This window comes from Melozone crissalis, unplaced genomic scaffold, assembly GCF_028551555.1.
Source record: "Melozone crissalis strain CALT ecotype California unplaced genomic scaffold, PUWL_Pcris_2 ptg000016l_1, whole genome shotgun sequence".
In the NCBI taxonomy this organism is placed as follows: Eukaryota; Metazoa; Chordata; class Aves; order Passeriformes; family Passerellidae; genus Melozone; species Melozone crissalis.
In genome coordinates, this window is record NW_026535794.1 from 738,551 (window position 1) to 755,950 (window position 17,400).

General features: G+C 52.5%; 1 protein-coding gene across 1 annotated transcript in view; it reads right to left on the reverse strand.

Moving 5' to 3' along the window:
* Positions 1–17,400, reverse strand: part of SMARCC1 (SWI/SNF related, matrix associated, actin dependent regulator of chromatin subfamily c member 1) — a 70,877-nt gene that overhangs the window by 42,952 nt on the left and 10,525 nt on the right. Inside the window, exons 4-16 of the mRNA XM_054273196.1 lie at positions 15,317–15,398; positions 14,384–14,476; positions 13,094–13,163; positions 11,775–11,844; positions 10,490–10,565; positions 9,077–9,202; positions 8,606–8,724; positions 7,929–8,053; positions 7,215–7,274; positions 6,565–6,602; positions 5,380–5,501; positions 4,284–4,355; positions 697–810 (exon numbers count right to left, since the gene is read on the reverse strand). Coding sequence (XP_054129171.1) covers positions 697–810; positions 4,284–4,355; positions 5,380–5,501; positions 6,565–6,602; positions 7,215–7,274; positions 7,929–8,053; positions 8,606–8,724; positions 9,077–9,202; positions 10,490–10,565; positions 11,775–11,844; positions 13,094–13,163; positions 14,384–14,476; positions 15,317–15,398 — 1,167 coding nt within the window. The remainder of the gene's footprint in view (positions 1–696; positions 811–4,283; positions 4,356–5,379; positions 5,502–6,564; positions 6,603–7,214; positions 7,275–7,928; positions 8,054–8,605; positions 8,725–9,076; positions 9,203–10,489; positions 10,566–11,774; positions 11,845–13,093; positions 13,164–14,383; positions 14,477–15,316; positions 15,399–17,400) is intronic.

Sequence of the window (17,400 nt, forward strand, 5' to 3'; positions counted from 1 at the left end):
AAGGGGCTGCAGAATCCCTGAGGGAGCTGGGCAGGGGCTGCAGAATCCCTGAGGAGCTGGGCAGGGGCTGCAGAATCCCTGAGGAGCTGGGCAGGGGCTGGAGAATCCCTGAGGAGCTGGGCAGGGGCTGCAGAATCCCTGAGGGAGCTGGGCAGGGGCTGCAGAATCCCTGAGGGAGCTGGGCAGGGGCTGCAGAATCCCTGAGGGAGCTGGGCAGGGGCTGCAGAATCCCTGAGGAGCTGGGCAGGGGCTGCAGAATCCCTGAGGAGCTGGGCAGGGGCTCAGCTGGAGCAAAGGAGGCTCAGGGGCCCTTGTGGCTCTGCACAGCTCCTGCCAGGAGGGCACAGCCGGGGGGATTTGGGATCTTATCCCAGGGAACAGGGACAGGAGCAGAGGGAACGGCCTCAGGCTGGGCCAGGGCAGGCTCAACTTGGGCACAGCAGGAGTTTCCCCATGGAAAAGGTGCTCAGGGTTGGGGCTGCCCAGGGAGGTGACCCAGAAGTGCCCAAGGAAGGCCTGCATGTGGCACTCAGTGCAGTGCTGGGGATAGGGCAGGGGCTGGGCTCAATCTTTGGAGAACTTTTCCACCCTCGGTTATTCCACGATGCTGCTGCTGCCTGGGAATGCCCAGAAGCTGCAGGCCCCAAAGGCCCAGACCCCAAAGGTCCCCAAAGGCCCCAGAGGGCAGGCTGTCACCTCATGACAGCACAGACGTCCCCGGTGAGGTTCCTCCTGCAGGCAGTGCTGGTCAGGTACTCCTGCGGGTTCAGCCGGTACGTGTCGATCATGAAGTTCCTGTAGGCCAGGTATCTGCAACACAACAGCCACAGCTGTGGCCCCCAGCTCCTCCACAGCTCAGGGCAGGCATTTCAACACTCACACTCTCAAACACCCATATCTGACCAGGAAACACCAGCAGATCCCTTTCATTGCTGCCATTTCAGAATCAACACCAAAACCAATGGGTAAAGTGGAATTCACACTCTTCCAGACTGCTTCACTCTGGATTTTCCCCTGTCTTTGGATCAGCAACACATGGAAATATGTTGAAATTGTAAATCACACAATTATGTGATGCAGCTTGGTCACTGAGCAAATATCCCCACAACAGAATAGAAGCTGCAGGATGAAAATAAAGGTAGCTGGTCTTCAGACAGGAACAGGATAAATAATCCTGCTGCATCCCTGTGTGAAGGAAAAAAGCTGCACAGAAAAGCAGAAGTGGATGGAACACTGCTGTGGCTGCATGTGGAGTTTTTAATGGATGAAGGGATGAGGCAGAAAAGGCTGGAGAACAGCAACATGGAGAAGAAAAAACCTTTGAAAAGCAGAGGACAAGAGCCCAGAGCCAGCACAGCTGGGAACGGCTGGAGCAGAAACAACCCCTCAGAGATTCCCCCATTTCAGTAAGATTCTGGAATATACTGATGCTTCCTAATATAAATTATCCTGAAGAAAATAACCTGCCATAAAATTATTGATAGCCCTGCTCTTTAGAGGGAACAAACCCCATCTGCCACAGGCAGGCTGGCACCATCCAGGCTGGATGGGGTTGGAGCAACCTGGACTATGGAAGGTGTCCCTGCCCATGGCAGACAGGTGGAGTGAGATGGGCTTTAAGGTCCTTTTGTGCCCAAATTACTGCAGGATTCTGTTTAGTGAGTATCCAGTGCAGAGCTGTGTGTAAAACAGTGGTTTTAAAGCAGATTTCTGCCTTTGGAAAATTCCAGGGGAGAATGTTTCACATGCAGTGTGTGAAGCAGCTGGGAACCAAAAATATAAATCATCCAGGCAAGGCCTGAGCAGGCAGATGCTGCAAGCACATGTCCCTGCCAAAATCCCACATCTTCCTCCTGACCAGATCATATGTGCAACTGGCTGGAAGAAAATTGCTGGAGTAGGTGTTTGGCTCCATGTGGGATGCTTGGGAGGCAGGAAACAAAAAGGAGCTTCTTCCACAGAGGAACACTGAGAACATTCCTGAATGCCCTGGGGAGGAGGGGAAGAACCTGCCCAGAACAGGTCCTGGCTGCAGGAATTAGTATTGATTAGCAAAGGTCACATCAGGAGGAGGAGAGAGAAGCACGAGACAGAAACAGCCCCAGGTTGGTTCTGAAGGGAGATGGTTCTGAGCCAGGAGCCACCAGCTAAACCCTGGCAGCAGTGAGAGCTCCAGCAGGATTTATCTGAATCCCTTTCCAGCCAGGGCCACCCCAGGCACTGCTGTCACAGGGATGAACCTGTGTGAGCTCCTCCAGCACGGTGTTCTGGCCTGAACATTCAGCTGAGGCCACTCAGCTCCATTCAGGGGGATGTTCTCTTTTATCCCAAAAGAACTCGCAGAGCCAGGACCATGTGCTGCTCCTACAACCCCACGATGGCCCCACAACCAGACCTCCAGGGTGACAGGAGGAGTGGCAGGAGTGCCCAGGCTGCTCCCATGGCAGGCAGAGAGCAGGGGCAGCCCAGGGAGGAGCAGCAGGAGCACTGACTGGTGATGCCAGCTGCAGGAGGGCACCTGGGCCTGCAGTGACAACCAGGAGAGGAACATTCCTTCCACATCCCAGCTGCCTGCTGCCTCTCACTCTGAGGAACCCCCATACTGCAAAAGCTGCTGGAACAGAGGCAGTGCTGGATGAGCCTTGGAACAAATCCATTTGGAATGGCAGGAGTGGAACAAGAGGATCTTCGCAGCCCCTTGTCCCAAGCCCTGCTGGTGCTTCCCCTGCACTCCCACATGCAGAGAAGCTGGGAGGGCAGAGCAAGGACTGGGAGTCCCTGGGGGTGCCAGGAGCCTCAGGGGTGTCTGAGCCAAGCTCCTGCTCAAACCAGGAATTGTCACCAGGTTCCTTAGGGCTTTGTCCAGGCAGGCTCCAAGGAGCAGCAATCCCGACTTGCCAGTGCCTTGCCTTGTTCAGAGCTCAGAACTCCCCTTGTCTCCAGCCAGAAGCTGCTGTTCCATGCCAGCCTGAGCTGCTCCTGTCCTGGCACAGGCCCAGGGACCTCCTGGGGCAGGACACAAACACCACCAGGGCCCCAGCAGAAAGGACAGCCCCCAATTCCTGTTTCCTTATCAGACCAACAGCCACACCTGAGCTGGGAGATTCCAGCACAAGGACAATCTCTGCAGGGATTGCAACCTCTGCAGGGATTCTCCTCTCCAGGCTGGAGAGCTGGGAATGCTCCCCTGGACAGGAGCAGCTCCAGGCAGAGCTCAGAGCCCCTGGCAGGGCCTGGAGGGGCTCCAGGAGAGCTGCAGAGGGACTGGGGACAAGGATGGAGGGACAGGACACAGGGAATGGCTCCCAGTGCCAGAGGGCAGGGACGGATGGGAGATTGGGAATTGGGAATTCCTGGCTGGGATGGAATTCCCAGAGCAGCTGTGGCTGTCCCTGGATCCCTGGCAGTGCCCCAGGCCAGGCTGGACACTGGGGTTTGGATCACCCTGGGACAGTGGGAGGTGTCCCTGCCATGGCAGGGGTGGCACTGGGTGTTTTTTAAGGTCCCTTCCAGCCCAAACCATCCTGGGATCCCATGGAATGCTGTGTATGAGCAATGAAGGGCCCAGGTGACATCAGGACAATGAGGGGATACCTCAAACACTTCCTGTAGTACTTGATTGAAAAATCACCTTCTAAAACCCCCAAAAGCTGCTTTGGAGCCAAGGCAAGATCTGACACCAGGACAAAGTGACCCCAGCCAGGCCAGTCCCACTGCCCACACTGGCCAGCACACACTGGTGTCCAAACCCAGGATTTTTTGGTGTGAAATCTCAGGTTTAGGATCATTTTAATAGAAACAAGCATATTGTTCAAAAGCCTTTGACCATATTTCCTTTATCAATGGCCTCTCAAGATCACTCTGAATAACCAAACTCAAACCAGAAAATTCACTCCACAGCCTGAGACAGCATCTACAACACACAGAAATACAGAAACAGAGCATGGCATGAGGAGAGAGGCAGGAATAAGCAGGACTGTTCCACTTTTACCCTTTCACGACATTTTAGCATGACTTTGGAAGTGATCACATCTTGTACCACACAGACTTGAAGAATTTGTTCCAGTATTACCAGGGGGAAAGTAGTTTTATTTTACCTGGATAACCAGCAGTAAATACCACTTTGGTGTTTGAACTTTTATCTCTACCACAATATTGAACAAACACTGTCAGTGGCTCTGTCCCTTCAGGAAGTATCAGGCTCACACACACCCAGCTGTGGCCACAGGATTTATGGGATGGGAAGCTCCTTTATCCTGCCCACATTCCCAGGTTTCACTCACATTTCTGGAGTCTTGGACTTGTTTTTCCCATTGAAGAATTCTGGAAGCGCTCGACGCTCAATGACGTGGATGCTGCAACAGAAGTTCAGTGTCAGACCCTGAAACAGCCCGGGCTCCAAGGGGGATTCCAGGCTGCAACAAGTGTCCTCCCTCCAGAATCCCTGACTTCTCCTCAAACTCAACTTCTGAAGCAAAATAAAATGGCTTTCAGGAGTAGAGATAAACACAGAATGGTCAGACAAGGACTAGAGAAGAGAGAAAGGAATTAAGGTGGGAACTGGAGGGAAATCAACGTATGCAAAACCTGTCTGAAATCCTCTTCCTCATTCCCAGTCCCTGAGAAGGCCCAGAAAGATTTCAGCACAAAGTATGGGAACCAGACCTAAACAAGAGTCACTTCCTTCAGCTCCCAGGCTGATTGGTGAGAAAACAAAACAAAGTGAAGCCTGCCTGTGGAATCCTCTGAATGCTTCCCCCTTCCCCCTCCGGGAAAGCCCCAGGGCTGTTGTGGAATCCTCTGAATGCTTCCCCCTCAGGGAAATCCCAGGGCCTTGCCTTGGAACAATTTCCCACAGAGTTTTCCCCACCTAGGCTGAAGGAGAAGACTTCCTATGGAGTCCTGCACGACACCATGAACCACTCCAGTTCCTTTCCCCATATGTCCCAAATTCTGGTGGCTTCTCCTTTCCCTGTCCCCTCATTGGCTGTGGCACCCCTGGTTGCCAGCCCTGCCTTCCCTGTAGGGCAATGCCACCCCAACGTGCGCCCATCCTGAACCCTTTGTGCCACCCCTGTGCCCTCCCACACCCAACCTTGTGCACAGCACATGGCCAGCTCTTTTATCCCTGACTTCCCTTGGCTGTGCTGAAATAAACCCTGCTGGAACTGATCCTACAAAAGGCCCTGCTGCCCCTCCTGGCTGAGCTGGCCACGGTGAGGGTGGTGTGTGCACCTCAATGCCTCCCCCAGCAGCCTTTCCACAGGAGATCTCACTGGGGAACAGGATCCAGGCAGCAGCAGGCACCACCCCATGGATCCCCCTGCCCCAGGTACCCCTCACCACCCTATGGACCTCCCCTGGCCCAGGGCCCCTCACCAGTTGTAGTCGAACCAGGAGGCGTAGCTGGGGATGATGATGTGGTTGGTCTGCTCGGTGACATTGTCCTCTCCTGTGTCCAGGGAGCGGCTCTGGTCACCCTTGTTGGGGTCCTCGTCCTCCTGGGGCACAGGGGGACACAGCAGGTGAGGGCACAGGGGTCCTTGAGCCCACAGACACCCTGTGACACCCCCAGGAACAGGGACAGCAGCACAGGGTCCCTGAGCCCACATTCTGTGACTCCCCCACGAGGAGCAGGGACAGCTTTGGGCCCCCTCCACCGACCCTCCTGTGAACAGCTGCTGTTCTGCAACTCAAGCTCCAACTGCTGAGCCCCAGTGATGATGAGGAGGGCACAGAGGAGGCAGCAAAACAGGGTCAGGACGTGACAAGGACTGTACAAAACACCTCAGGTGTTGATTGAGTGGCATTAAAAATAGCCAAGTGCCACAGGCAGAGCCTGGGGAGTCACTGGTATCAATAATGGATCGTTATCTGTGATCAGATCTTTGTTTGAGCTCCCCCAAAGACAACAAGGTATCACTCTGAACACATTCAGGGATCTGACATCTGTTAAAAATAGTGCCTGGCATGCCACAAATGCAATTCAATACAGAAACTACCCCTGCAGCTCTACTGAAATGATCAGGGAGCCAAAGCAGCGCTTAGATTTAGTCCTAAAACTGAAAAAACAAAGCAAAACCTCTCTCTGAAAAATGCTTCTTGGAAAATACTCAGCATCTGTCTCCTCATTCTCCTTTCTGATACACCAGATTTAAAAATACCAAGTCATCCACAGAACCTGGAGAGCTCTATAATAACAAACCCTCCATCCCGTCAGTCAGTGATTTAATCTTCATCTCACAGATCACTGGAAAATGAGTTCAGGTGAAGTTACTGAAGGCCAGGCTAAGATCTTGACAGGACACAGGGAATGACTTCAAAGAGAAAGAGGGCAGGGTTGGATTCTGGGGAGGAATTGTTCCTGGTGAGGGGCCAGGATGGGAATCCCAGAGCAGCTGTGGCTGTCCCTGGCAGTGTCCCAGGCCAGGCTGGACAGGGGAAGGTGTCCCTGCCATGGCAGGGCTGGCACTGGGTGCTTTCCAAGGTCCCTTCCAGCCCAAACCCTCTGGGATTGTACAATCTCAGCTGTTACCACATCCAGGAAGCAGCAGGTGCTGTTACCTTTCCTCCAGTCGCCACTGTCTCCTCATCCTGCTCATCTGAAAGGGAAAAACATTGAGAATTACACCAATAAACTCATCTAAATGCTCAGGAGCCTTTCCAGCAACACAACTGTTTAACTGGAAAGGACATTTAATTTCTTAGGGAAGGGAGGAGGGAAACAAAGGGGATCCCACATCACTAAAGCAATTACACCTTTACCTATCCCAGACCAGGGAACAGGTAAGAATACAGGAAGAATAATTAGAATTTCTCAACACTTCAGAATCCACAATTAATTACTTCCTTTCCCAGTGTCTTAGGTGACTCTTGTATGATAAGATATGGGATACAAGTTTGTATCTTGTGTCAAGGCTCAGCAAAGCTCAGTGAACCTGTGATTTACCCTGATTCCCAGTTTAAAAAAAAATCTGTTAGAAAGGAGCTCGTATGTCATGTTAAAAAATAAAAGTAACAGTAGCCTATGAGGGAACAGCCTTGCAGTGAAGAGCTGGTACAGTGGAACTTGAATTTGTATGAAATATGAATTAATTCAACAAAACAGCAGAAGTAGAGATTGCTTTTTAAATTGGGAGATTTAGAAATATTTAATATATATTCTAAAATACTGGCTGGAAGCAGGATTGAGGGTGAGGGCTCAGGGGCTTTACCCAGGTCTGCCACGGTTCCGCCTTTGACGGGCGTGTTCTCGCTGTCCTTCTTTGGGTTCACTGCAAGAACAGAGGGATGAGAGAGCAGCAGAGCAGCAGAGCAGCAGCCTGGCCCCGCTCCCTGGGCCCTGCCTGCAGCTCAGGAGTTCACAGCAGCACAAGGGCCCGTTTGTCCCATTGCCCTGCACTCCCAGCTCCTCACAGCCCTGCCCAACACACAGCAGGGCTCCAGGGCACATCCAAGGATCACCCAAACAGAGACTCCCAAATTATTGCTGCCAGGGATGCTGGAGGAATTCTTTTTCCCAGAATTATTACTGCCCACACCAACACTGCCCTGAAAAGGACTAAAAGCACTTGACACTAGCACATTTTCCACTCATTTAACATCCTTCTTCTGGGGGCTTGGCAGGGAAATACTTTGCTCCAGAAAACTCCATTTCCCCCAACACGAGCCAGTGAAAGGAAACATTTCAGCAGATCGTTGCAGATCTATTTTTAAAAGTGTCTTTTATAAATGCAGTTTTGTATTTTAAAAGGCCAAAAGGAGGTGACAAAGCTGCCCTTTTCAGCTGTTACATGCCTGACTAGATAAATTTATGGGCAGAGATCCATCGCCACGGAGTATTTCGAAGATTTGACAAAATATAGACACAATTTTAGTGCAGTTTCATTCCTAACACTCGAAGAGCCCCAAGTGTTCCCACATTTTACCATTTTTGGGAAGTACCACTTCCTCTATGTTGGGCACTGGGGTGGGATCCTCCATGTCCTTGGTGAGATCCTCCTGCTCATCCTCCTCCTTCTGCCCCCTCCTCTTGCCATAGAGAGCTGCTTGCCTGGAACAGAGCAGACACAGGGGCTGTGCCAGGTGCTCCTGGACAGTGCTCAGTGCCAGGACAGGGGCTCAAACCCTCCTGAAACCACTCTGGGAACAGGGGCAGAACCAGCCCCATGTGTCCTCACAGACCCCAACTCAGGCTTTACACCTGGGAGGAGGAATTCAGATTATCAACTCATTCCTGATAAAGTTCCAGTTTTGTCTCAATAGAGCTCCACAGGTGCATAAACAACACCTGAATTTTTAGCTTTGAAGTGCTCTCCTCCATACCCACAAATAATACCCCATAATTGGCAATTAAGTTTTTAATTACTATTAAAAACTTCCTAATTGCTATTTAAGTAATAGTAATTAGGTTTTTATCTGGCTAAAACATTGGTAGAATAAGGAATTGCACAAACTGCCCAGGAATAATCCCTCAAGCCTATCCAGAAATAATTCCAGAGGCCCAGGTCACAGAGCACTCCCCATAAGCATTTCCTGAATTTCTTCTCTCCCTCATTTCATTTCACCTCCATTTCCAGGCCTCTGGACACTTGCAGACACTCACCCTTTCTTCCCTGTCTTTTTCCTGGACTCCACAGGAGTGGGGGGTGGAGAAGGGGAGTGTTTCCTCTTCCTTGTGCTGGCTGCTGCTTTCCTGTCCCTCCTCTCGGGGCTCCTCACGGGCTGGGAGGGAGCAGAGCTTTGAGTTACCCCCAAATTGTCCCACTGCAGGGCTGGAGGCTGCATCCTTCCTTAACCCACCCCAAAACAGGGTGCCACAGCTGCTCCGGGCACCCTGTGCCAGGGCCTGCCCACCTCACAGGGAACAATTCCTAATTCCCAGTACCCCACCCATCCCTGCCCTCTGGCACTGGGAGCCATTCCCTGGGTCCTGTCCCTCCATCCTTGTCCCCAGTCCCTCCCCAGCTCTCCTGGAGCCCCTCAGGCCCTGCCAGGGGCTCTGAGCTCTCCCTGGATCCCTCCCTTTTCCAGCTCTGTGCATGCAGAGCTAAAGGACACTGCTGTCCCCCCTCACCTCCTCGTTCTTCATGGAGATCCTCTGGCGGAAGCTGACGGATTTCCTGTTCTCATCCACCTCATAATCCTCCTCATTCATCCACTCATTGAACACATCCGTGTCCAGAATCCACTTGGCATGGACCTGCACACCAGGAGACAGGGACAGGCTGATGCTTTGGGGAGAAACAGCTCCATGGGAGACCTCCCAGGCTTAGGGACACTCCTGGAGCTTCACCAGGCCTGAGTGTCCCAACCCCTCTGGTGTCACACACACTCCTGCAGTGTCCCAGTCCCTCTGGTGTCACACACACTCCTGCAGTGTCCCAGTCCCTCTGGTGTCACACACACTCCTGGCAGTGGCACAGGGCAGCACCACAAAGGATGAACAGGACCCAGACCTCAACAGTCCCAGGACTCAACCTCTGTTCCTCAACCATTTTCAGGCCTCCTGGAGTGGGAGGTCAGTTCTGAGAGCTGGGACAGCAGCTCTGGGTTACCAGTGCTCTTTGCACGCTGAAAATTGCCATCCAAACCTCCTAAATACACACAGCCCCTTGGCAGGTGTGCCACAAACACCGAATGTGAGCAAGAGTTGGCCACTCACTGGAGGGACAAAGCCAACTGTCAGGATTATAACACCCACCTTCAAAGAGTTTGGTTTACACAGCTGAGAAACCTTCTGGAGTAACTTATTACTGATTTATTATTATTTCACACAATTCTCTGACTATTCCTAGTAAGGTTTATACCCCAAAATCCTGCTTTCCAGTGAGTTACAGGTGCTGGAACAGACTCCAAGGTCCTTTCAGCTTGGGCTGCTGTGACTCCAGGAGCACACACAGAACATGGCCAGGGTAACACAGTGAGTGCGGAACAACCAGAGCAGGGCCAAAACAACAACTGCCCCAGCACAGGGATCCTGGGAAGGAATGAGCCACACTCACTCATCCTCCAGGGCCTGAGCCACACTCACTCATCCTCCAGGGCCTGAGCCACACTCACTCATCCTCCAGGGCCTGAGCCACACTCACCTTCCAGGGCCAGAGGCACACTCACTCACCCTCCAGGGCCTGAGGCACACTCACTCATCCTCCAGGGCCTGAGCCACACTCACTCATCCTCCAGGGCCTGAGGCACACTCACTCATCCTCCAGGGCCTGAGGCACACTCACTCACCCTCCAGGGCCTGAGCCACACTCACTCACCCTCCAGGGCCTGAGCCACACTCACTCATCCTCCAGGGCCTGAGGCACACTCACTCATCCTCCAGGGCCTGAGGCACACTCACTCATCCTCCAGGGCCTGAGCCACACTCACCTTCCAGGGCCAGAGGCACACTCACTCACCCTCCAGGGCCTGAGCCACACTCACTCATCCTCCAGGGCCTGAGGCACACTCACTCACCCTCCAGGGCCTGAGGCACACTCACCTTCCAGGGTTTCTCAGGGATGGGAGCATCCTCGATTTCCGCCTCGATCTCGCTGGCATGGACCCAGGTGTCGTAGCTGGGGAGGGTCAGGAGAGAGCAGCTCAGGCACCAGGAGCAGCAGGAATGGTTTTGCAGCAGCCCTGGCACGTGCAGCCCTCGTTCCCACAGGGAACAATCCTGCTTTGTGCCACAGCACCAGGCACAGGGCACAGGGAGGGCCCCGGGGCATCCAACGCACGTGAAAAGTTAAAAATCCTCTCAGTGAACCACTCCAGCTCCAAGTGCAAGTCTGGAGAGGTTCAGGGGGTAAAGGCAGCTCTGAGTCACCCAACCAAACCCCGCCATTAACTTAATCCACTTCTCCCTGTTCTTGTGATTTCAAAGCAAGAGCTGTTGGATTCCTGGAAGGGAGGAAGCTGCACCCTGCCCTAGAAACCTCTCATTATTTATATTCACTCTTCCACATCATTCCCTCAAAAGTCTATTTATTAACAAACTGCAGTGAGGAACAGCAAAAGCCACAGTGTCCTTTGTAACCAACAGCAGGTGCTGAGGAACAGGAGGGAGTCAGGTGCAAGGAAAGATGTGCCCACAGCACCCTGGTTTTACACTGTTTTGTGTGCACCTGGTTTAAAAATGCCAATACAAGCCTGACTACTGATAGAAATATAGAAATATTGAAAGGCTCTTCATCTGTATGAATAAAAACCTTCAGTGTGATTATGTTTGCTGTCCTCCATTGAAAGCCCCATGTGAAACAGAATTCCCAGGAATTTGGTGTGTGAACAGATTTCAGTGGCCTGAAAAAGTTAATTAAATAGCAGTCAATACTGGGTTATCAATGCTTTGATTGATTTTCCATAGCCTGGGCTCAGAAACCAGTTATTGCAAATACAGTGAAGTTTCTATCAGCACACACATAGAATTTCAACATGTTCCAAGAGCACAGGGCAGGTTTCTCAAAGGATGCTTTAACAGTCACTTGCACCTGACTGAAGACAACCCTTGGAGTGAAATCTCTTTGTCAGAGCACAGCCAGGTTCTCCCTTTAAAATTTTAGGAAAGGCTCATTCCAGCTTTAAAATCAATTTCCAACCAGTTCCTTGTGGCTCTGCAGAAGAACTCTTTTTCCAGCCTCACCCACCTGCCAGTGCCACAGACGGGTGTGGATATTGCAGTTTTACATCAATGGTTCATTCCTTTCAAGCTTTGCACATTGGGATCAAGACTTTTCCATCAACAAACAGTTAAAACTCAGGGTTTGCTTTCCCCCAGCCATCTTTACCTGTCTGGAAAAAAGCCCCAATGTACCAGCACCTGCTTGTCCTTTTTCATCACAGGTCTCAACCACTCATCTGCAAAGGGAGCGAGATCCAGGTCAGGTGTGGAGGGAAAAGCTCAAAAATTCACTTTCCACAGTGAGTCAGAGGGAAGTTACTGCAAACCCCTCTGCTAAAGGGGGTCTGGGAAGGGACCTTAAAGCTCATGCCAATCCCCCCTGCCACGGCAGGGACCCCTCCCACTGTCCCAGAGACATTTCCCACTGTCCCAGGTGCTCCCAGCCCTGTCCAGCCTGGCCTGGGGCACTGCCAGGGATCCAGGGGCAGCCACAGCTGCTCTGGGCACCTGTGCCAGGGCCTGCCCACCCTGCCAGGGAACAATTCCTAACTCCCAACATCCCATCCGTCCATGCAGCCCTCAAGTACCAAACCCTGCAACCCAAACCCTGAGCACAGAGCCCAGAGAAGCACCACAGGAGCAACCCTGAGGATGTGAACCTGCATCTCCAATCCCTGCTGGAATTTTGGGCTGTGGGACCTGGGGCTCAGAGCCTGAGACACACACAGGGCTGAGCCTGCTGCTGCCACAGGGACAGACACACACCATCCCCAGTCCCTGCTGGAATTTTGGGCTGTTCCCCAGTGTGACCTGGGGCTCAGAGCCTGAGACACACAGGGCTGAGCCTGCTGCTGCCACAGGGACAGACACAAACCATCCCCGATCCCTGCAAACTGCAGGGAGCACTTCCATCTAGTGGCCAGCACAGGCCAGGGAATGTGGGGAAGGGATTTCTTTATGTCTGTGCAACTTGGGCTTTGAGGACAATGACCTCCCAGGTAATTAAATTTTATTTAGGATGAAAAGGGAAGAAATATTTTTGGCTATTTGCAGAAAGAGGCAGCAGTGAAATTGCTCTTTTTGGACCTTGCATTTCATGCAGGCAGAGTGAACTTTAACACGGCCAAGGCTCATGGAGGAACTCTCCTTGCCCCCCACACACAAGGGTTGTACCAGCATTCCCTACAGAATCCCTGGAGAGCCAGGAACGCAGAATCAGGGAATTGCTGAGGCTGGAAAAGCCCTCCAAGACCAGAGTGCAGCCATTCCCCAGCACTGCCCTGTGTCCCCAAGTGGCACACAGCTCTGGAATCCCTCCAGGGTTGGGAGGAACTCCCCCAATATCCAGCCCAAAGCTCTCCAGGCACATTATCCACAATGCAGCAATGTCCCTCAGGAGCAGGCTGGGACCAGTCCTGGTGAACACTTCCACACTTCTCATGGCACTCATTACAAGAGGACTCCCACTGAAAAGCAGAACCTCACCATCATCCACTGAGGTAGGACTTGGATACACGTGGTGGGTGGCCTTGGATTTCTCTTCAGTGACTGTTCCCTGTGGGAAACACAGGAGAAACTGCATGAGAAACCCTCAGCACATCACCCCAAAGCACAGCTGGTGTTCAAAACTTACACCCCATAAACACGTAAGGGATTGATTCAACAGCACGAGCTGCAGATCCCATCCCTGGATGGCAGCAGCAGGAACAGAACAGCATTGTGGGTGGGATGTGGGACACTCTGGGATCAGGGGCTGAAGGGCAAGAGCTCCCACAGCTCAGGAAAGGACAGGGCAGCTCTGGAGGGAGCTGGAAAATAACAAAAATTGGAGCAGGGAGGACTTGGGACAGCAGGGAGCCACAGGCACTGGGCTGGGGTAGCAGGGAGATGACAGCAAGGGGTTAAAAATGAAAATAACCAAGATGTGAGGAAGCAAAGCTGGTGACAAGATAAGCATTCAGAGGCAGAGCAAAGGAAAGCCCAAAAAGCAGAATTAGGGACAATTTCTGTTTTCATCTCCTCACATCCCTGCAGAGGCAAAGCTGCTTTAAAAATCCCTTAAATCACTCGTGGATACAGCGTGGAGCTCACTACAGACTTCCTTTATGAAAGGAAAATTGACTCATTCACTCTAATTTAAGCAATAACACCCATCCTGAATCAGCCAAATAATTAAGAGCAACTTGTGAAAATGTGCCCAACTGAGGCTGAGACAATGGTTCATAATCACAACACAGGAAATACATTAAATCTGGAAAAGAAACTCTGGCTACAGCTGTGACTTGTCCTGACTCAAAAGCCACCAGACCATGCAGAGGTCACGTTCCAGGGTATGTCTCTGCAGACAAGTGAGAAGACTGTTTATGTTTTTAAGGATGAAGCCATTAATCCTGCTCAAGTCATCCTGGAATTACGAGGGCAAGGTCCCCTGAGGCTGCCTGGGCTCTGCTCAGCACCAGCAACCAGAGAGTGAAATAAAGCACAAACCAACAACCATGCCAGCTTCCTTCTGCTGTCCCACACATCTGGAACAGCTGCCTCACTCCCTGCTTCAGACCCAGTTTGGACAAACCTGTGCTGAGCAATAAACCAGCTGGGGCTGCCCCAGCTCACCCAGAGCCACCTGGCAGCAGGTCCAGGAGTGCTTTTAGAGCACAGCCCGGGCTCAGCCTCCATGGCAGGGTAAAAACCATTCCCCCACTCCCCAAGGGAGCTGTGCTGCTGCTGCTGGGTGCTCAGGCAGGGCTGGGTGCAGCTGTGCTCTGTGACACTCACCTGGTGACGCTTGACAATGTCCTTCAGCTTGTTGGCCAGCTTCAGCTCCATGTCGGGAATGAGGTAGATGGTTGGTCTGCTCAGACAGTTGTTCTGGGAGAGAACAGCAAGTGGAACAAGGAATTAGGGGGTCTCTGTGGCAAAAATCAGAATATTCCTATAAAATCCCCAGAGTTAGAACTCCAGAGCAGGGGGTGACACAGGTCAGTGATCCCAGCTCCAGGAGCCCTGGGACAGGGACATTCCCTTCCCACAGCTCCCCAGCAAAGCCCTGCCCAGGTTTTTATCATGCACTGAAACCATTGTACGTGGGCAAGGGTTTTTTGTAGTAAGAATATTGTTGCTGTTCTTCCTGTTTCCATTGCTAATGGACACCTGAAAGTTATGTTTTTACTACATCATACACTGAACTTGGCTTCAGAGTTTGAAAAAAAATCACACATTATTGCCACTCAGCAGTTAAAAAAACTAAACTTCAAATGAGACTCCACAGAGCTGCTTAAGGGTACAGATAACTGGTTTGACAAAGTGAGAGTAAAATGGATCCTGACCTGAAAAAGGCCAGTTCAGATCAAACTGAAGTCAGCCCTGGAATGGGTACAGGAGCCCCAGGGGTGCCACCTCCACAGGGACATGGGGACACCTGGGGTGTTTGCTCTTTGCTTACAACAGGTTTTCCTCACACAAATAAATAAAATAAAAACCTCACACAAATAGATAAAATAAAAACCTCTGCATATCCACACAGGGCCAATGGAAATATTTCACATTTCTCAAGTGAAAATGTGGAATTGTGACTGAGCTGGGTGGGAGAGGGAGGGGAGGGTCCCCCATTGCTACAGAGGGCCAGGGTGAAGTCCTGCCCTGAGTGCCCAGGGAGTGGTTCCTGCCCTGGGCTGGGTCTCTCCTGCCCTGGGCTAGGTTTCTCCTTGCCTGCACCAGTGTTTTCTCAATGGTCATGAACATCTCCACGTTCCGGTCCATCCGCGAGGGATTCTGCAGGTCAAACCTCCTCCTGTCGAGGGAAATGATTCACAAATATTAACTGCACACCCCCAGCTGCCAGCAGTCCAGAACCTTCCCTGCTCCACACAAACTCTGGATGGTGGCAGGGGTGCCAGGACACTCCGGCACAGCCACAACTACTTCTGCTGCGCTTGGCACCCTCAGCAGCAGGAAAACCACCATGAACCACACCGAGAAATGCAGCTGATTTGTGAGATGTGCAGGGAGAAAAAGGAAGGTTGACAGTGTCCACCAGACCCTGCAGCAGGGCTGTGCATTCCACCACAGTCACAGGGGGTAACTGAACACACAACCACCATGGATTTCAACAGCAGATGAGAGAATTCATGGATGAGCCCTCATGGTTCTCTTACTTCTGGCTGCCCCATCCAGCAGTCCTGCAGTCCAGAGAAGCAGCAATTCCTGTGCCTGGTGTGAGAACAAACCACCCCCCAGGGCACAGGCAGCTAATAACCCATGGCAGCATTGTATCACCACCTTTACTGGACCCCGGTGCTCTAATTTTGTTATTCCATGGACAAATCATCACAAATATTGCAATGCCAATGGAGATGCGTCCATCAGAAATGGGGGAGGACACAACACCTGAGAATCCTCCTGGGAAGCAGCAGGGGAGCCCCCAGATTCCTTGTGCTGTGCCCTGAACATGTCTGGAACTCACAGATGGGCCAACCCAAAGGAGGGATTGGGGTGGTGACCCCAGAGCCTGAGCTGGGACAGCCCCAGCCCCAAAACAGCCCCAGCAGCTGCAGGGAGTGCCACAGCTGGGGCTGAACCCTCAGGATCCAGCCTGCCCCAGAGCTTCAGCACCTCAGGATCCAGCCTGTCCTGTCCCAAAGCTCCAGCAGGTGCTGAACCCTCAGGATCCAGCCTTAGGAGCTCTTAGGAGGTGCTGAATCAGGATCCAGCCTGTCCCAAAGCTCCAGGAGGTGCCAAAGCCCTGCACACCCAGGGCAGTGGCAGGTGTGAATCCCAAACCCAGCACACCCAGGGCAGTGGCAGGTGTGAATCCCAAACCCAGCACACCCAGGGCAGTGGCAGGTGTAAAACACAAACCCTGCACACCCAGGGCAGTGGCAGGTGTAAAACACAAACCCTGCACACCCAGGGCAGTGGCAGCTGTGAAACCCAAAGTTTTGCACACCCAGGGCAGTGGGGGATGTGAGACCCAGTTTTGCAGAGCCAGGGCAGTGGCAGCTGTGGGAACCCAAGCCCTGCACACCCAGGGCAGTGGCAGGTGTAAAACACAAACCCTGCACACCCAGGGCAGTGGCAGGTGTGTAACCCCAAGCCTTGCACACCCAGGGCAGTGGGAGGTGTAAAACACAAACCCCGCACACCCAGGGCAGTGGCAGGTGTAAAACACAAATCCCGCACACCCAGGGCAGTGGCAGGTGTGTAACCCCAAGCCTTGCACACGCAGGGCAGTGGAGGCTGGCACACCCTCCCCACGAGCACTGAGGCTGCAGTCACCCCCAGCTCACACCAGCCCTTGCCAGCCAAGGGCAGTTCCCCACAAACACAGCCCTGTCCCAGCACAGATCCCTTTATCCAGGGCACACAGGCTCAGGAAAGCAAAGTTCAGCCCCAAAGCTTTCAGCCCCAAGCCCTGTGACCCCACTAAATCAAACATGACACCCCACTGGGACCTCCAGGATCTCCTCCAGGGATTTCCAGGAGGGAGGAGCCCAGGCAAGGGGTTCTGTGGGAGCACCTGAGGTGCTGGGCAGCTCCACCAACACTCTCTGTCAGGGGGATGGTTTCTGTCCTAAAGAAATTACCCTTGACCCTGAGGACATGGCAAACAAATCAAATGTGAGATCCTGGCACATTTATTGGAACCAGCCTTTTAGAGAGGAATTTATGACCTTGCTGTGTGCTTTGGGAAGTTCACCCTGACTTGCAGAAGCATGGCCAGACATCAAGGCTGTCAGGTACTGTTAATAAGGTATTTTACACCTCTAATACAGAGGATTTTGAGTCAAGACTGA